Source organism: Danio rerio, chromosome 7, assembly GCF_049306965.1.
Source record: "Danio rerio strain Tuebingen ecotype United States chromosome 7, GRCz12tu, whole genome shotgun sequence".
Classification (NCBI taxonomy): Eukaryota; Metazoa; Chordata; class Actinopteri; order Cypriniformes; family Danionidae; genus Danio; species Danio rerio.
Genome location: NC_133182.1, coordinates 26,060,408 through 26,080,957, shown reverse-complemented (window position 1 = coordinate 26,080,957; position 20,550 = coordinate 26,060,408). Strand labels below are relative to the sequence as shown.

The 20,550-nt window shown below is 34.2% G+C and overlaps 2 protein-coding genes across 2 annotated transcripts; one reads left to right on the top strand and one right to left on the bottom strand.

The window, feature by feature from the left end:
* The first annotated feature begins 467 nt into the window (after positions 1 to 467).
* Positions 468 to 1,767, top strand: rnaseka (ribonuclease, RNase K a). Its single transcript, NM_001045405.2, is given in 3 exon segments — positions 468 to 755; positions 1,052 to 1,134; positions 1,237 to 1,767. Coding segments are annotated over 3 exon segments (306 nt in total). The 5' UTR covers positions 468 to 677; the 3' UTR covers positions 1,382 to 1,767.
* An 82-nt stretch (positions 1,768 to 1,849) lies between these two features.
* alox12 (arachidonate 12-lipoxygenase) lies at positions 1,850 to 20,196 on the bottom strand. The gene is given in 16 exon segments (NM_199618.1): positions 1,850 to 3,327; positions 3,869 to 4,039; positions 5,939 to 6,039; positions 7,612 to 7,733; positions 7,820 to 7,989; positions 10,272 to 10,358; positions 10,462 to 10,665; positions 11,645 to 11,788; positions 11,877 to 12,049; positions 12,883 to 12,989; positions 13,102 to 13,224; positions 13,301 to 13,382; positions 13,468 to 13,672; positions 16,871 to 17,014; positions 19,904 to 19,949; positions 20,029 to 20,196. Coding segments are annotated over 14 exon segments (2,013 nt in total). The 5' UTR covers positions 19,904 to 19,949; positions 20,029 to 20,196; the 3' UTR covers positions 1,850 to 3,147.
* Between the last annotated feature and the right edge of the window lie 354 nt (positions 20,197 to 20,550).

Genomic DNA, 20,550 nt, shown 5'->3' with positions numbered 1-20,550 from the left:
GAATGAGCGAAGAGTCACAAAAGTTACCACTAAGGTGTCCAGTTTCAATCGTTTGCAAACACAGCTAATGCAAACTTATTAGATAAAACTTTAAAACTGAACAATAATGTAGTCAGTAACTAATGATGAATAGATGCACACAACGCTTTTTAAGACGAAAAACAAATTTGGGTTGAGGAGTCAAGCGTCAACAAGTCTAAACATGTTATATTAATGACAGGAAAACTGTAGGATTGTGTTTATATTTCGGTTAAACCTGTAAAATAGTGTTATAAAGTAACTTACAACTGTACATAAATTGTCAAAACGAAAAAAAAACTTTTTTAATCCGTTAAAGTGAGTCTGGTAAATGAAGTAAAAGTAAGTAAATTGCTTTGAATACACAGTCGTGGATCTCAGAATATCGGCAAGAATGTATTCTGAGCTATACAAAATGTGCTAAAAGTTTGTTTCAAACTTTCTATGACGTTACACTCTGTAGTTTCTCTACTTCCGCTTCCTCTAAAGTCAGCTGATTAAATCGGCTGACTGTTGACATCGATCCTACCGAGGTCAAAAAAACTCTAACAAAAGTAACTTCTGAAAGTTAAATCGACGGTCGCTTTAAGTTTGTTTCCTTTGAACCCGTCCTCTGGCATTTCAGGGTAACTGTAACCCAACCAGCGACTGCTCAGAAAATGGTTTCTTTGCTTTTCTGCGGTCCTAAACTGGCAGCGTGTGGACTGGTGCTGAGCATTTGGGGTGTTATTATGCTGGTAAGTTAACATGTTTTCTATAGTTTAGACATGTAAAAGACTCAATTTAAGCTTAGTAATAAGTACCTTCGCACAAACGGTCAACAATATCAGCAGCTTTGGGGTGGATCATGATGATTTAACGTTATTAAACATTACATTATAACATATTTCCTTACTACATTACGAAAGTAGCATATTAAATGTCATAGATTAATTAAAATGTATGAACTATCAATATAAAAACTAGTAGATTGTTGGTGATGTGTGAAATTACAGTCATGACACTATAGTTTACATTTTCTGATTTGTTTTAGGCATTGCTGGGGATTTTTTTCACCACTCATTCAGCTATTCTTATAGAGGACGTGCCTTTGACTGAGGAAGACTTACACAGCCAGTGAGTTCCGCTTGCTATTGAGTCACTCTGGAAAATAAAGAGCGTCTAACATAGGGGATGTCACATGCATTCATGACATTGTCTTTCTCTGTCTCCTTTCAGGGACACACCACCGCAAAGCGTCTATAAACTGTACAACCAAGTGGGATACAACTGCTTCATTGCAGCAGTAATCTACGTTGGCATAGGATTCCTGTCATTTTGTCAGGTTCGCCTGAACAAGCGCAAGGAATATCTGGTGCATTAGTACATGTGACTGGAGTTTAAACTCTACCTGTCCATTCCCTCACTGTGTCTATATGTAATAATGCTGTAATTGCTTTAAATTGAATGTGGATGTGTAAAATGGAATGAGATTATGTACTTTACTCTTGCCTTTCTGTCTTGAAGCTTCTCATAAATAGAAGATGAGTGAGTTTAATCATGTATGTGCGGTGCCTTAATTTGTCTTTTATAGTGCTGTTTGTATATGTGGACCTGTTAAACCTTTAAATGTCTATTATCTGCAAATGCTGTTGATAAATTATTGCCATTTTATTTATACACGTGTCAAATTTACAATCTGAGTAGGTGAATATTAGGTGGAAATCGACATGGTCCTGTTTTCACAATAAATGATTCATTCAAAATGGTGCCTGTGTTGTCAGTGTGCAGATTACTTTCAGATTGTATCCATTGCTCTATAATTACTTAATGAATAATAAAATGAATAAAATGATTTATAATTTTTTAATGAATGGTGTCCACAGATAAAGATATGCAGGAAAATATTACAAGTAAAATAAGAATACAACACTAAAATATGAAATAAAAATGTTTGGTGACACTTTAGGTCATACTTCACGATATTAACAAACCATTAACTAACACTACTACCTTAATAAACAACTAATTAACTGTTTATTCATAGTAAGGTAGAAGCTGAGTTTAGTTTATGGGAAGAATTGGGGATGCAGAATAAGATCATACTTCATAACCACTAATGAACAGTTAATATCTTAATAATAGGCAGGTAATAGGCGAGTAGTTAATAAAATAAATTGTGACCTAAAGTGTTAACAAAAATCTTTATTTGTAATGGACAAATGAAAAGCCAATGCATGCATATGTACACAGATTAAAGTTTAGTGATGATGCATTGTCTGCATCTGAAACAAAAATGTATTAAATATAAAACGTGTGTTTTCTAAAGCTGATGCATACAGTGGTAAAATATACACAGAAACAGCTCATAGAAAGTTCCGTTCAAACAGTTCAATGCACATTATTAGTTTAAAATCAAACTAAAAAACGGTTCACTAAAATGAATATAAAAAAGCTTTACGTACTGATGCTTTACAAAGTTTCAAATGATATATATTACAATTTTGACACATGCTGTGATAGATCCCATTGCTAAGCAAGTCATTGACTGGAAAAGATGGTACAAATGCGTATTTACATGTACTCTACCTGACAAAAGAATTGCCGTCGATCCCAGTTGTAATAGCAACAAATAATAACTTGACTTCTAATTGATCATTTGGAAAAGTGGCAAAAGGTAGATTTGGCAGAAGATTCTGTGCTATTATTCTTCATAGCGCTTCAAGCCTCCACATCAAAGTTCCTGAAAGCAAAGAAGGTCAAGGTGCTCCAAGATTGGCCAGCCCAGTCACCAGATAAGAACATTATTGAGCATGTCTGGGGTAAGATGAAGGAGAAGGCATTGAAGATGAATCCAAAGAATCTTGATGATTCGAGGAGTCCTGCAAGAACGCTTTCTTTGACATTATTTCTGCACATTACGCAACAAGACTGTCCAAGCAAAGTCAGACCTTACTGTCCTAGTTAAACAATTAAAAATCAAGGCAGGATCATGTTTTATTTTGGTAAAATAAGTGTAATCTAGAGGCCTTTGCCTTTCATATAAGCCACATCTGATACCAAATGATCACCTAGAAGTCAAGTTATTATTTGCTGCTCCTAATACTTGGATAGGCGACGACTTTTGTCAGGTAGTGTTTGTTTTTGTCTCTAAATAGTGATGCTGTTTTCCATGCGGCTTGGACAAAGGTAAAGGTACTGAAGTTCGAGTCCCTCGTTCTGGGCCATTATCTTGTCCTCCAGTTCTTTCAGCTCTTTCCTGAATTTGTCAATCACCTTCAAAGCAGCGGGTTCAGTGAAGTACTGCTCCACATACTGGCCCATTGGGATCTTAAAGAGAGAAAAAAAAAACAGCCTTACCAAAGGGTAAATGTGTTTAATTAAAGTGTCTTTGAGAAGCTTATTGACCTTATTCTTCATGTACGAGAGGGTGCAGCTATTGGTTTCTTTTTGGCTCAACACTTCTAGTGTCATTCACTTATTATTGTTATTCCTCACATTTATATAGTGCTTTTCTGGACACACAAAGCGCTCTACACATTTTAGGGTGGAAACTCCTCCTCCACCATCAGTTATGCTGCTTTATGTTGCAAGTTGATATTTTCCAATTAAATTCTTCTTCTTCTTATGTTTAGTCATAAACACACTTGTTTGTAAAGCAAGCAGTTTTATCATTTTCTGCCATTAATTATTCCAAGTCATTTCTCCCAAAGGAAACTAAATTGGAAGTTCTAAAATGTAAAAGCCAGCACACTTCCGCATTGCAGAATAAGGTCAATAGAGAGTTTTGTGTTAGTGATTAATTGGATTCAACTGGACTTATAATGCACATATAGATGATGTTAAAGTACATCTGACACTGTTGACCCACCGCATCAGGCTGTGCCCGGCCCAAATGCCATGTGATGGCCATCTGCACACAGGACTGGCTGATGTCGGGCAGCGTGTCCATAATCAATTCCATGGTCACTGCATCTTTATCTCTTGGTGGGGGGTGTCTCATGGTGCAGGGGGTGTTGGGTACCCAAGCGCACCAGTCAAACTACAGGACAAAGAAAAACTGTCACCACAATCACCATACACTGACCACATACATGTGATGCCAGTCACTTCATACTTATTCATTCATTTTCTTTTTTTCGGCTTAGTCCCGTAATTAATCCAGGGTCGCCACAGCAGAATGAACCGCCAACTTATCCAGCACGTTTTTATGCAGTGCATGCCTTTCCAGCCACAACCCATCTCTGGGAAAACTTTATGCTTAATTAGCGCTTAATTTATTTAAACAATATATATTTATTTATTTATTTATTTTTATTTTAATGCCATATCGGCAGCATTGGCTAGATTCATGGCAAAACTTCAACTGAATTTACAATTTATAACATGCAATCATATCGGTTCCTAATAAACATTCATTACACAAAAGACATACAATAACAACAACCTGAAGAGTCATTTACAATCTTTTAGCTTGACTAATAATAATTATTCTAAAATTGCTCTAACAGACACATTTTTAAACATTTCTCTTAAATTATTTCCTGAATAAAAACAATCTGTATTTATTGCAAAGTTAGCTCAGTCAGTCAGTCAGTCAGTCAGTCTGTCTGTCTAGATTTTAATTTGAACATGTCAAAAATTAAAACAAATACTATTAGTATGCAAATCAACTTCAAAAATCTAATTTTGAACCTATACATGTCCAAAAAAACAACATGTTTAAGCATATGCTTATTTAATCCTACCCTTTTTCTCCACTATACATCAATGATGAATAACAGTCCACAACAATAAATAACAATCCTCAACAATGATTATCAAATTATCTCCATTATTTTGTCATCTCATCAGTTTCTAATGCACTTAAAAAAATCAGTTGAAACATCAATCAAATCTGCTCTTCTTCCATATGCATTCTGAAAATGGTTTGCTTATACTGCTTTATGAAGGGAGTCAAACTTCAAAACTTTCATAATCTCACTCCACACCACAAAAGCTTCCTAATGTTGAACAAACATAAGAATGTTTTGAAGTTATTTATACTTTCTTCTAAAATGATAACTTCCTTCTCCATTTATAAACCATTTTTGAATATTAACAGGAAGTAAAATACAATCTTTGCTTTATACATTATTTTTGCTGTTTGAAAATGGACCAATAAATTTGAATATATTTGATTGTAATAATAAAAAAAAACATGGGCGTCTGTCTGTATATCTATCCTGTTCTTAACTCATAACATGCTTAATTTATTTCTGTGATAGGACTGCATGATATTGGAAAAAATGGACATTGCGATATTTTATTTTTCTGCAATATTGAGCATAACTTCACCAGATGACTTGAATGGCTCTATTTGGAAAGAATTTGTCCTTTTAAATTGATTGAGACAATTTTGTAGGTGCATGTGCAAAAAAATATAATAAGCCAATCACAAGCAGTGCTAAATACACTAGAAAATATACACATAAAAATAAACAGTGCTTCTGGGAGTCTAGACGTATTCATGTACATGAACTGAATTAAAATAACCCTATATGGACTACATTAATCAAGTTACAAACATTATAAATTGTTGTACCTGAATGCTTAAAACTGGCTTAGAATACTTAAACACTCACAGACCTTAAAAAATATATGCAAATGTTTAATAAATTAGTTAATTAGTTATTTTTTTTTTAACTGTGGCTTCTGGTCAACTAATTATAAGTCCACATTCCAGATCCTGCGATGTGTCTATTGCAAATGCTCAAATTGCGATATCGATGCTGAAACGATATATATTGTGCAGCCCTATTCTATAATATGTATTATGTAACAAAATCATGTCATCGTTCCTTGTAAATGAACAAGCCATGTGCATCGAGTATAGCATAAAAATGCAGCTATTTAAAATAAGGCTGCAGACATGATAGGCTGTTAGAAATGTGTTGATTACCTGTCCGTTGTTTGTGGCAGCATGTTGTGCTGTGCTGGTGAAGATTGCCACACTTAACAGAGTGATCAGCTCCTCTTTTGTCTTCATATCATTGGCCAAGCCTTAGATGAAGAACAAACCTCAGTGGTTATACTTAATAGCTTCTATTTAATCATTTAAAAAAGTAACATTTATTTAAGTGGCATTTATTTAACTCATGTATTTTAATTCCTTTTTTACAAAACATTTATCATTATCCTTTAAGTAGACTATGGAAACTTTTAACTAGAAATAGTTTTCTTGTGTGTTTTAGTGCAGCATAGATGCCCTTACTGACCACATGGGAGCGCTGTTTGTCTATATATTGTTTTTATTCCTTTCTTTTTCAGTTTTTTTTCTAATCTCAAAGATGTGTACTGTTAATACCTTTTAATGTCTTTTGGGCTCTTAAAATCTAGTCTTGACTGTATCTGTATTGTATTTTATCAAGAGGCTGCATTTTTTTAAATCACAAATGTAGCAAACACTGTGAACTACTACTGCAACTTATGAATACATTCATTATTTTCCTTAGGCTTAGTCCTAGATTTATCAGGGGTCGCCACAGCAGAATGAACCGCCAACTACTCTGGCATATGTTTTAAAATCTAATTCATTAGTGCAATGGCAAAACTGAATCTTTAATAAAATCACACAATCTTTCTTTACTAACTGGGCGAAGCAGTGGCGCAGTAGGTAGTGCTGTCGCCTCACAGGTTCGCTGGTTCGAACCTCGGCTCAGTTGGCATTTCTGTGAGGAGTTTGCATGTTCTCCCTGCGTTCGCGTCGGTTTCCTCCGGGTGCTCCGGTTTCCCCCACAGGAAACCTGCAGGTGAATTGGGTAGGCTAAATTGTCCGTAGTGTATGAGTGTATGAGGGTGACAGGCCCAGACGACAGACCGGCCAAAATGTGTAAAAAAGTGGTTATGATATGGAGAAGTCTAAATGGAGCACTTGTTCCAAAGAGCCGACCCCGCAACGATACGGGACTAAGGCCAAAGAAGAAGAAGAATCTTTCTTGACTAACTCAAACATTTTATGTTTGTATTTGTATGTATGTATTTAAAGCTCTACATGGACTTGGCCCAGCCTATATAAGTGAACTCTTCAGTTTGTTTTCTCCCCAAAGATCACGCAGGTCCTTTGCTCAGTTCTTGCTAATTGTTCCTAAATCCCGCTTGAAAACAAAAGGAGACAGAGCTTTTTCAGTCTATGCTCCAAAACATTGGAACACATTACCTTTAGAAATTAGAACTTCATCTACATTAACTGTTTTTAAAAATCTGTTAAAACCTACCTCTTCTCTCTGGCCTATTGAAATATTTTCTTTTTTTTAGTACTCATTGACTATACAGATTTTCAAAATGCATTTTTATTTTTTTATTTTATCGTAGCACATATTGTCCTGTCTCTCTACCTGTTTATTATTGTTGCCATGTTTGTAAGGCACTTTGGTCAACATTCATGTTGTTTTAAGGTGCTATATAAATAAAGTTGACCTTGACCATGAAAATCATTTGTCTTTAAGAAACAGTACTCTTTATCTAAACTAATAACATTTGTTACGCTGAACATTTTTGTGGAAACTATTGAATTGCATCAAAATAAGTGCATCCTGAATACTGTCCCCCCAATGCAGCTATGTAGTATCTTACCAAATTCAGGAACATCCACAAAGCCTTCCACAGCCACATCATGAATCCAGGCCTGAAGCTCAGAGTCCTCTTGCACGTCACTGTCACACTGGTAGTACAGGGAAACAATTCCTGAAACAAAACTGAGAGAAAAGATGTGCTTAAGGAAAGACTGGTCTCATTTTCAAAGCTAAATACTGAATAAAGAATTAATGTTTCATTAGCTTACTTCTGAATCACATCCCACAGCATCAGAGAGTAGTCTCTGTAAACATAGCCTTTTACTTTAGTAACCCCTCTGTCCAAGAAGTCAAATTTAGGCTGAAGAGAGCGATAGGTCAGAACTTTATACTCCCTTTGAGCCAATATCAAGAGACCTTCTCCACCTGTGGACACCACCTGAAAAACACCATTGTGAGTTAGGCTCAGAAATGATTGACATTAAAGGGGATAGTTCACCCAAAAATTTCAATTCTGCCATCACTTACCCCCACCCCCCTAATTTGTGCTTAAAACCGTTTATTTTTACAAAAGGTTTTTGCAGGTTTCACCAAGTGAGATTTAAGACTAAGACCATTATGAATGAAATTTCAGATTTTTCCAGAACAAAACGCTAAGACTTTTTGTAACAGCCAGAGGAATTTTTATAGTTGTCCCATTAAAATGAAATTTCTGTTTTTTCTTAGCCACATATTTTAAATAATGTGTTGAAAAAGCAAACTTTAGTTACTGGCATAAATTTTCTTAAAAAAAGGCATGTTTTAAAAACTATAATAAACTAAATGCACATACATTTATTTTCTTTTTGGCCTAGTTCCTTTATTAATAAAGGATCGCCACAGCTGAATGAACCCAGTACTGGTAAACATCCATGCAAACTCATTCATACACACACTATGGACAAATTAAGTTTATTTAGTTCACCTATAGCACATGTCTTTGGGCTATGTGGGAAACCGGAGAACTGGGAGGAAACCCACGTCAAGGCAGGGACAACGTGCAAATTCCACACAGAAATGCCAACTGACCCAGCCAGGGCTTGAACCAGCGACCTTCTTGCGTGCCGCACACAACATACGTTCATGCATAAATGCATAGAGAATTTTTAAACAAATGGAATATATTTAAGTTAAATTAGTTCATCAATTTCACTTTTGTTAAACAAGTTTTTTTAGATGGATTGTTGGTGGCAGAAATTCTGTAGCTTTACACGGACAAAGGACATTTAAGACCTGCTTAAATCTATTTAAGACATACAATACCATATTTCAGTGAATTTAAGACTATTTAAGGCCTAAATTTTAGCTTTTGAAATTTAAGACTTTTTAAGTTCACCCTGTTTACAATATTTGTTTTTCCTACAATGAAAGTCAATGGTTACAGTTTCTCAGCTTTCTTTAAAAATATCCTCTTTTGTGTCCAACAGAAGTAAACAATCAAGTAAATACATATTGAGAATGAAGTATCCCTTTGAAGGACTATATTTGCTACAAAAGCTGATTTTCAGGCACATTTATGATCTTTGAGGCTGCAGTACATGCATATGTTGTATTCATAATGACATTTTAAAAAAATATATTATTCAACTCAATCACCCAGAATACAAAAGGCATTTTGCAAAGGAAGCACAAAAGCTGCACCTGATATTTACAGTCTCTTAAGTTACGTTTAATACCATTAAAAATTGAATAACTGCATGATGTTATGAGATTGTTGTCATTTTAATCACAAGTAGAAGAAAATACACAAATGATACAAATAAAAACAGGAAATAAAACTGATATCCTTTAATTTTGATAGTCATAATAATTTCAGTTTAATTGTACACAATGTTTCTTCAGTGCCCTGAATTTGGATGCCATTTGTTGGTTATTTCAGTGTTTTTTGCCATCAATTTCATCCATCTATACAACCATACATCCATTTAATTTCATTTCGATAGATAGATAGATAGATAGATAGATAGATAGATAGATAGATAGATAGATAGATAGATAGATAGATAGATAGATGGATGAAAGGACTGATGGACACGGGCGAATGGATAGATGCAGATAGATTGATGGATGGATGGATGGATGGATGGATGGATGGATGGACGGACGGACGGATAGACAGATACAGTGGATGGATGGATGAATACAGATGGATATACGTATGGATGGATAGATAGAGAGATAGAATTTGATAATAAGTGTTATAAGTAAGTGCTGATAATTGTAATGTTTTGGTATTTATTAGGGCTAAACAACATACTGAAAAATTATCATCATCATAATGTAAGTTGCATGCATAGGTTATCTAAATTTGACCAATCAGATGGGGCTTTACTATCTTTCTAACCACCTACTCAGTATTTTGCTATTTGAGGAGACCAGTCCTAAAGATGAACCTATCACATTAGAGCAGAGAGTTGAGTCATTTAGTGCTTTTGTCTAAATACTTGAAACAGTCTTTTGTTAGGGTGAATATAGTTAATTATAGATCAGTAGATTTATAGAGTTATTACTCACTTATATTAGTATGAACATTAAATTTATAAATGTTTCTATTGGAAAAAACAATTTAAAAAAAGCATTTCTTGAGATTAAATGTTGTATCACAAGAAACTTTGTTATCGGAATCCTAACAATACTAAGTATTATGCAAGCCCAGACTTAATTATTAGAAGATCATGTCACCCTTTTGAAGATGCCCTCTGGAGAGAGGAGCTGTGTTCTGCCACGACAGTTAATCTCCAGCGTGTACCTCAAGTGTGGAGTCAAGAGCTGCGACCACAGAAAAACAGTGTAACGAATGGTCAGTTATTTAATAACGCATCAGTGATTAGCTAACATGCAAATGTGCTTTCGTCTGCAGATGTCCTCTGACCTTATATATGGGGTGAACAGCTGGCAGCTGCCGTAGTGTGGCCACACAGATCACTTCTACCATCAAATGTGTGCGCAGCAGATGAGACAACAACTGAAAGACCTGGAATTCAGCATGACGAACCCACATCTTAGCCAACAACCAGGCCAGAGGTGGATCACTGGGCAGAAATACGGGTGTGTCCTTATCAGGTTTCTGTTCAAGCTGAAAGAAAAGCAGAAGGACAATCAGTCATTTGTGGTTCTTAGCATCTTAAATGTGTGATCGTCTACTGGTTGCAACCTGTAAAAGGCAAGAGTCATACGAACAGTGGTGGACAGTAAAAAAGAAGTACGAAGAAAGCGTTATTACTACATTATTGTGCTTTAGCCATTTTCTAAGTATTTTTGTACTTTATCAAACTACTTATAGTTTATGAAAGCATTAAATTTCAACTCAAATTATTCTAAAATATCAAATAATTCAGAAATCTCACTAAACAAATCCTTAGTTAAACAGAAAAGATTACATCTGCTCATGAATCAACAACTCATTAATTCCAAAGATCCTGAAAAAACTGCTTTTATTCTAGCCGAAATAAAACAAGACTTTCTACAGAAGAAAAAATATTATCAAACATACTGTGAAAATGTCCTTGCTTTGTTAAACATAATTCGGGAAATATTTAAAAAAGAAAAAAAAATCAAAGGGGTGCTAATAATTCTGACTTCAACAGTACATATTTATACAACTTTTGACTTTATTATTTTTTGTTATATACTGACCTGTTCAGTATATATTGTTTTTTTCATATGAACACCTGAATAACCGTTAATTATATGCATGGTTATCATTGTGTGACAAGTTTAACAACAAAAATAAGGATCTATAATTGTAACTTTTTAATTGTAACACTCAAGTACATTAAAAAACACATGTACTTTCGACTATAGATACTTTTAGAGTAACATTAATAGCACTTTATCATTTAATCAACACTTTATCACATTTAATTATGGTATCTGTACTTTTACCCAATTTAGATGTTTATGCTCCATTCATCTCTGCATATCTGAAAGATTAATTCATGTGCTTGCATTCCAACACATTTCTGTACGTAGATCTTAAATAGAGGCAGGTGTGTGATTGTGAAATTGAGAAGTTCTGATTTCATCCCATATCAGATAGCGTCAGCAGGTTTTACCTGTATGGCGATGGGAATGAGCCCTTTCTCAGGGTGTTCATACAGTAAGCAGAGTGGGGCAGCAATATACTGGGGGCTGTTTCTGATTACATTGGCAGGAATCCCATCCAGTATTGCATGATCAACCAGGAAAATGTTTCCTTTCTTCAGAAAAAGGAGGCAAAAAAGATACATTATTAAATCCACTGATTTGATTGTATTGACTGGAATAAGTGTTTCCAGTGAGAGTCACCTTGAGTTCCTCATTCAGAGTGGTTGTGGGTATCAGAGATGACTGAACCATGTCTCCAGTGACAAGGAAGTTTGAAGGCACCTTTTTCAATCTGGTGATATTCCGTGGGTTTGAGCCGTTCAAGAACTGGTAAGCAAAAAACCAGTCTTCTTTCCAGTGCTCCATGGTGTATTCTGAACATTATATTCATATTATTCAATTTAAAATCAATTTCATACATTAAAAATATAGTCATAAGAGAGGCTGCACCAGCAAAGATTATTTTTGTTTTACTAAAATAAAGGTTAATCTAAAGATTATGTTGCATGAAACTCCAGAATAAGCAGGCTTTTAGTTGAAGTTTATTTTATTTTTCACAACAAGGGACTGTGTACAATAATCAAAGTTCATCAAGAACATGAATGTACCCAAATTAACCCAAGACTAGTTTTCATGGCAGTCCCTTAGCCAGATTTTAAAATCTAATAAAAAATTGATATAAATCATCATTTTTATTCTGGATTTAAATTCACAACAAATCTGGAATAACTATAAAGTTGTTAATTTTAAAGGTCCATTTAAATTTGCTACTGGAGAGGTTTAAGGATTTCAATTAATATAAAGTCAGCAGTTAGTTTAACCCAAGAGTTTTTGAACTCATGTTATCTATACGTTTAATGCACCTATTTGCTCTATTAATTGATATAAACTTTCTTTATAGCTTGTAAACTGAAAGCTCATAATATGTTAGCACCATGTCAGCATGAAAAACAAGAAAAACAACAACATAACCTTGGGTTAAGCAACATTTGTCATTCAACAGTGGGAGTGCAATTGTGGAATTTTCACATGCCATTGAGAAATAGCATTCATTTGCGATTGGCCGAATTGAAATGCGAGTCGCATTGCTAAGAGGTTGCATAAACACCTTTTACAATGGCGTTTCAAAGGAAGAGTGCTTTCCAAGAATAATTATGTAAAATACATGATTAGTATTAAGCAAAGGAGAACATAAATCATTTATTACCAGCTATAGGGCTTCTTAGTTTCCAGAAGATCCTCCTGAAATCCTCCAGGTCACTCCAGGACTTTCCAAACCGGATTGCCAGTTTTTTCAGTGAGAGCTCCAACAGACTGAGAGGCAGGAAAGGAGAAACAAATGAAGTGCAGTTTAGATTAATGTAATATTAGGTGGATAATTAAATATCAGGTTACTCTAATAAAACCATATCACATTTGTACTTACGCATAATGAAGAGATCCCTCAAAATCACTGCGTTTCTCGTTGTCAAATCGAGCATCCTGGGGCAGATCAGCTTCACTTTTTGCATCAATGCATTTGGGAATGCCAGGAGCCCATGCAACCCATCTGAAAGAAGAAAATAGGGGTTAATGGGGACTTGTTATGTGAAGATAAGAATGAAGTATGTAAATTCCAAGAAGACCTGTATGTTTTCTGCCTCTCCTGAAGCTCTGATTGTCTGTGAGCCATTTCCAGCGGCAGACTGTCTTCGCTCAGCTTTTTGGCTATGAGAGTAGAACCAAGAGTTTATTACTATGATTTAATCTTGTTCTTAAACTGATCCTTAAACTTTCAATCAATGTAACTGACCTGTGCCTTCTCTGAGCTCTACAAACACTCCATCTCCCACAAGCCAGCGGTAACAAGGAAATGTGTAACAACATCTTTCTCCAGGTACACTGACTTTCACGTAGCGGCAGAACCAGTTGTCTTCTATGAAGTACTTATGCTTCTCCAGTCGCACCAGAATCAGGGGGCCCAAATCAGTATCGCTTTTAACTATGTAATCATCCACCTACAAAACAATGACAATATATATCTGCATTACATGTGGTTTCAATTATTATTACCAGTCAGTATTGTACTGCATTGTTTATACTCATTTCACAATTTAAGGCAAGTTTGTTTATATAGAACATTTCATACACAATGGTGATTCAAAGTGCTTTACATAAACAGGAATAAAAGAGGCAAGTATAAGAAAATATGATTTTAAATATTATACATATTAATAAAAGTTACTTAAAAAATATTAAATTTGTTAAATGGGTTTTAAAGGAATGAAAAAGAAAAAAGGGACATAATAGTGCGATCTGCAACTGTTTCACTGTCTTTTTTGGGAAGGCCAGTGAGGAGTCCATAACAGTAATCCACCCTCCTGCTGATAAAAGCATGAACAAGTTTCTCTAAGTCTTCACAAGAAAACAAAGCATGTTATTCTTGCAATGTTTTTGAGATGGTAGTATGTGTAGTTAGTTACTGCTTTGACATGACAACTGAAACTTATATCTTACTCAAGACCAAAATTCTTGACCTCATTTTTTGCTGTTTGACCCTTAGAGGCCAGGTATGCATTCACCTTGAGAACCTCATCTCTGTTCCCAAAGGCAATGACTTCAGTTTTCTCTTTTTCTCTTAACTGAAGAAAGTTGTTACATTACTTTTATCATCACTTAATACTAAATGCTTGAAACTTAAAACACAAATAGCTTAATAAGAGTTAAATGTAACCTTTAAAAGGGATGCACTTTTTTTGCCCGATACTGATTTTAAGAAAAACCTTCAGATTCCAATACTAATATTGGGAAATTGCATACAATACTAGCTTTTTTCCCCCTTAAAATCAAATTAATTAAGTGAACACAAATTTAATCTATTTAATATTCAAAAATACAAAATTTAAGGGAGGCACAATTTAAGATAAAATAAAATACAATTGTACATATCGCTGTCAATTTTACATTGTCCTGTTTTTTTTGGGAGTATGCTGTTGTTTTTTGCACTGTCGCTGTATTTGCACTATATATACACATCTGTATTTTGTACTGTCTGGAGCCAGCACCTAGGCTTTTCACTAATCATAGCATATGTGCTGCTGATGATGTGACAATAAAAGTGATTTGACTTGATTTGATTTGAAAAGACAATCTTCAAAAGGGATTTTGTGAACATTTATTTAGCGTATAATAGAACATATTTATTTAATAAACTTAACAAATGAAGCTAGAGCTGTCGCTATATTTAAAGGATACATTTACGCCCAAACTAATCAATTGTGTTTGTGTCTGCGTTTGAGCACATATTAGCACTCAGGCCTGAAATTTTGCACAAATACATTTTTTAAAAAGTATTTAATGATTTTGCTCCAAGAAAAATGGATTATACAAAACACATGCACATCATTAATTTCCTCTACGTTATTATTAAACCATCTATATCTGCTGTTTTCATATTGCTGATAGTTTTAAATAAATCCAATATTGGCCAATAAATATCTGCGACCAATTTATCACCACCTCCTTAATCTTAACTAAATTGTAGAGTAATGTCTAGATTCACTTGTAGCAAGTGAAAAAAATATTTAATGGGTCAATTTACCTAAAGATGAACCTTTTTTTATATCCCAGTTAGATTTCTTCTGCTGAACACACAAAAAAAAAAATATATATATATATATATATATATATATATATTGAAGAAATCCATATTTTGTAATAAGTAACTTCTTTTGTGTTCAACAGAAGACTGAAACTGAAAGAGGTGTGAAATACCTTTTTGGGGTAAACTATCCACTTTGAGTTTGTGTCTTATTTATTTAAATGGGAAAAAGTATAAATGAAGGCAACATATCCTGCAAAACGATTCCCCCAGAAAACGCAAAGTTTAAAACATAAAGGTTCATTTCATAATCATTGGCACACGATTGTGAAAACATTCAGCACCTTCACAAGATTTGTTTTTGCATTTATGGTCTATTTGCATTTCACATGCGCTTTTAATCTTCACGCGTGGATGGCTTGTTTACACATTTTTATGCATTAATGTTTGTCTTTACTGTTTTCTGGTGGCTCTTTATTATAAAAATATAATATAGTAGTGAAATATTGGCCATTGATCAGTTTTTTAGCATAGCATGATAATATTGACTGCCCTGTCAGGCAGTTTTAACATGAAGTAATAAAATGTATAATCTGGCAACTTTTATGATTATTAGATACTAGCAAATGCTGTTAAATATGGCTGGTTATATATGAATATGATGGCTTTTTAATTAAATTAGTTTTGCATTTAATACCTATTGTAGCTCATATAACAAATGTATGTGACCTTTACTGCACTATACTATACTATACTTTACTGCACTATACACACTAGGGAATCAGTGTATGTATGTATGTATGTGCATATGTATGCATGTATGTGCGTATGCAAAGACTCTAGAATACACAAGCCATGTCACTCGTAAACTTTTAAATGGGGAAAAGTGTAACAGTCAACATGGCGAATGAAGCGCCACCTTCTAATACTGGAGCCAATCAGCGACCGCTATAGATTAATAATACTCTGGGGAAGGGGCTTGGACTAGACGCGAGTTTCTGCAGATTTTGTGTGATACGAACATTTAGGAATGAAACTAAAGAGACAGTTGTTGTTTAATTTTATTGTTGTTTCATAATATGTAATGTAATCGTAATCTTGGCAAGCAGTTTTGGAGAATTTGATGTTTCCCCATTCAAAAAGAATGTCTGAGCATACTGCCCGAGAGGCGTTTCAAAGATGGCCGCCAAGAGATATTACTTGCCTTAAAGGGACCATCGTATATATATATATATATATATATATATATATATATATATATATATATATATATATACATACATATATATATATATATATATATATATATACATATATATACATATATATATATATATATATATATACATATATATTTCCACACCTGTATAAGTTTCTTCTGTCAAACACAAACAAAGACATTTGGTAGACTCTTGGTGAGAAAACAGTTAATGCTAGGTATTTATTTTTATTCTTTCTTACTATGGAAGGTAACAGCTATGGTCAGCTCTCTTCATTCCAACAATCTCAAGAAAAAAAAAACCTCTATTGTGTTCAGCAGAGCAAAGAAACTCCCACAGGTTTGGATGACGTTATTTTTGAATGAACATAATCAGACACACTGATGTTCACTCACAGCTCCTCTGCAGAAGTCCAGGCCAGGATTGTCCAGCAGCGTCCTCTCGCTCTTTCCTTTCTCTCCAATCAGAGTCACGTACACATAATTATTGGTCCCTGAATATTCAGAAGTCCCGGTGGCCACTGTCACTTTGTACTCCATCTGCACACATACACGTAATGTGGTTTACTGTAACGTATACAGTTTTAGAGCAGCGCAATTCACAAAGTATTTTAGCATATACACAAACTCTCCAACAGAGAGCTACAACAGATGTGAATCTGTTCCCTTTAGGTATTATGCAATCTACTTGTATCCGGACAAAGCATGAGCAAAGTATTATGGAAGTGAAAGTCTTCCGCTGATAAATCTACTACTGTTAAGTAAACGTCTAGAAAACCAAAACTCCTCAAAGACCCTGAAAAGTGTTTTCACATACAATATCTAAACATCCTTAATTCAAGACACATTTACTTGATCAATGTTTTTTCTCTGAGATCCAAAATTAAACAGAAAACTCCCAAATGATTAATTCCCAAATCAGTGTAGCTCGATTCACTGTCTTCATCGACTTATATTCACTCAGTTTAGAAGAATCCATTTATTACAAGTACACTGTGGTTACACCTTTATACAAAAAAATCTGTTCATACGAAGAAGAAAAAAAACCTCAGCTGAATATACAAACTTTTATACTGCAATAAAATGTAAACACTGGATGAAAGAGAAGAGAAATAGTATTGCAATTCCTCTGTATGTCTGCACATATCGTGACAATGTCAAATAGTAATGTTTTGCATCTAAAAATGGTGTACATATAGTAATTACACAACCCGAGTAATAACTAGGTATCAACCTAACATTAACCCAATAGCACTTAAGAGAACTGTACTGTAAAATATTTACACTTCAAGCAGTTTTATATGGTGAAATGACTTTAAAAGTAATGAGGTTATGTGTAGAGTTTAAAATGTTGAAGTGTTTCTAATACAACTGTCAGCTTCCTATACATTTAGAATACATGCTGTATTGATCCAACTTGCCTTCGCTGTACAACTGAACCAGCCACACTTTTACATACTTTCTGGTCTTGTTTGAAACTGTCTGATTTTTGGGGGAAAGTCTTCAGGTGTTTTTCTGCAGTTTTTTTTTTAAATTGTCAATAAACCCAAACCCCCTAACAGCATTGTTAGGAATCCTGCCAGAATATGTTGAACTAAATTCTTTACAGGCCAATAGTTTAGCCATTGCAACCTTACTGGCTAGACGACTTATTCTTATGAATTGGAAGTCAGCAGCTCTCCCTTCGGCAATGGGCAATGGCAATCGGCAATGGGTTTTTGATTTCTTACATGCTGTTCAAATGAAAAAGATTTAGTTCGCAATAAAACAAAAGCTTGAACAGTTCCAAAAAGTCTGGAGCCCTTTTCTAAAAAATGTTTAAGGAGACACCTATATCTTAATTGCCTTTTTTCTCTTACCTTTCTATGTATAATATATTTATTATTTTTTTTATTCTTATTTTTTTATGTGTGTATATTTTGTGCATATAAGTGGTATTTTACCATTTATTTATATAATTATTTAGTGTATAACTATGTTTTCCTCATAATTTCTTGTTTGGTGAATTGTATTAGTATGTCTATATGTATCAATATTATGTATATTTTATTGTCTGATATAAGATAATCATGATTAAAAAAAGAAAAAATAACAAAAAAATCCAATTAAGTTTTGATTAGTTTATGTATTAACTTTTCTGGTCACAAACAGTTTCACATTTCATACTTCAGTTTGTGGAAATTACAATGTATAATTACTATCATATTACTACTGCTTACAATTCATTAAAATAACATTAAAAAGGGAGAATATAAAAAGAACACATGCTGTAGTGTTTTCCCTTTGAATCATAAAATGTTGTCAGAGTTGAACAGTTATTCTGCCTTACGAAACCTGCAGAAACTGCTACCATATTTGTTTATGATATAATAATATAATAAATATAAACTGAAATAAATGTAACATTGAACAGTAGCGTCACATCACTTTACATTAGCTACTGCATTTAGAAATGTTAAAAATAAACAGATACAATTAAAATAGTAACCTAGAAATTGTTTTATTAAGGCCAAAAATAAAACTGAATGAACTTACATGCATACCTTTATACCAAATACATTAATATTTTAAGTTGACCCAAGAATCAGGTCACCATCTTTTTGCAGATTCCTGTAATAATTAATAACTTAGTTCACATGCATTTTTTGTTATCCTTTATAGGTTAGTTACTTCACAAGTAGTTAGGGTGTAGATCTCTTAGATCAAACACACAGGCTTATCTTTAACCACCCAGTAATATCTGATATCACTTTCAGTTTGCCTTTACAGCAAGCCCATTCAGTAAGTTCAATGCATCATTGTATTCTGTTAGTGCAGGTACACGAGCTGTGCTGAAATCTTAAACGTAGACAAACATGCCTTGGTATTATACTAGTACTAAACTAGTTATTCAGTGTTTCACAGACTAAATCCTACATGTGGAAGAATGTAAATCAACAGAAAACATCCCAAACTTGAGGAAGAACATGCTTAGCTTAAGCCAAAAACAGAAAACATCCCAAACTTGAGGAAGAACATGCTTAGCTTAAGCCAAAAACAGAAAACATCCCAAACTTGAGGAAGAATATGCTTAGCTTAAACCAAAACCAAAAACAGAAAACATCCTAAACTTGAGGAAGAATAAGCTTCGCTCAAACCAAAAACAAATTTGAACAATATATTGTCACCTTAGAATTATAAGGTTCTATCTGACATTGTCAAAATTGAGTTATTGACATATTCTTAATGATTACAACTTATTTACATCATGTGATGTTTTTATAAGTTGTTAACATTAAGACTTTTTATTTAAAAAACAAATGTTACACACATATTGTTTGCTATGGAATTCAAAAACTTTGAAGCTCAACACCTCAAAATCATTCAGAACGCAGACAGAACCTTATAATTCCAAGGTGACGATATCTACTTTGTGCATTAAAAATGTACCTTTTTCTCAGTAGTGTGGTGATGAAATTGATCGTTTTCTTCTTCTCTGCAACAGAAATGTCAAAAATGAGATGAATGTGATTATCTTGACAAGACATCTGAAGAATGTGTGTTTCTAAACTTACCTATTCTCTGTGGTGTGGTGGTGAAAATCTGATGCGTGTTTCTTCTTCTCAGCAGTAGTTTTTTTGTTGGCTCTTTTATGTCTCTGTGACTTTTTTATTTTTTTTCTCAGCCACCCCTAGTTTCCTTCTTTCATGTCAGCCTTAAGCACACACAGTAACCGTGTCTGCTCACTGACCCTTCCTCTGAGACTGACTGAATGAAGCTAATATTTGCAGTGTTAAATGTCCTGTCTTTACTGGTCTCCACCCTCATACCTTTCTCTCTCTCCCTTCCCCCTCTCCCACCTCCCACTCTGGTCCTTTACTTCACATTTTAACCTCATTTGTTTATTCTTTGCTCTCCATTTCAAGGAAGTAGAATCTCACAGAAAAACCACAAGGCTCAACATTAGAATATTTTTGCAATCGATGTGCGAAACCTCACATGAACTGACATCGCAGGCAGCACAGTCATATCTGCAACAAGACATCTAAAACGCTCAAGTCAGGAGGTCATTGCATTATAGTTGGACACTGCAAATG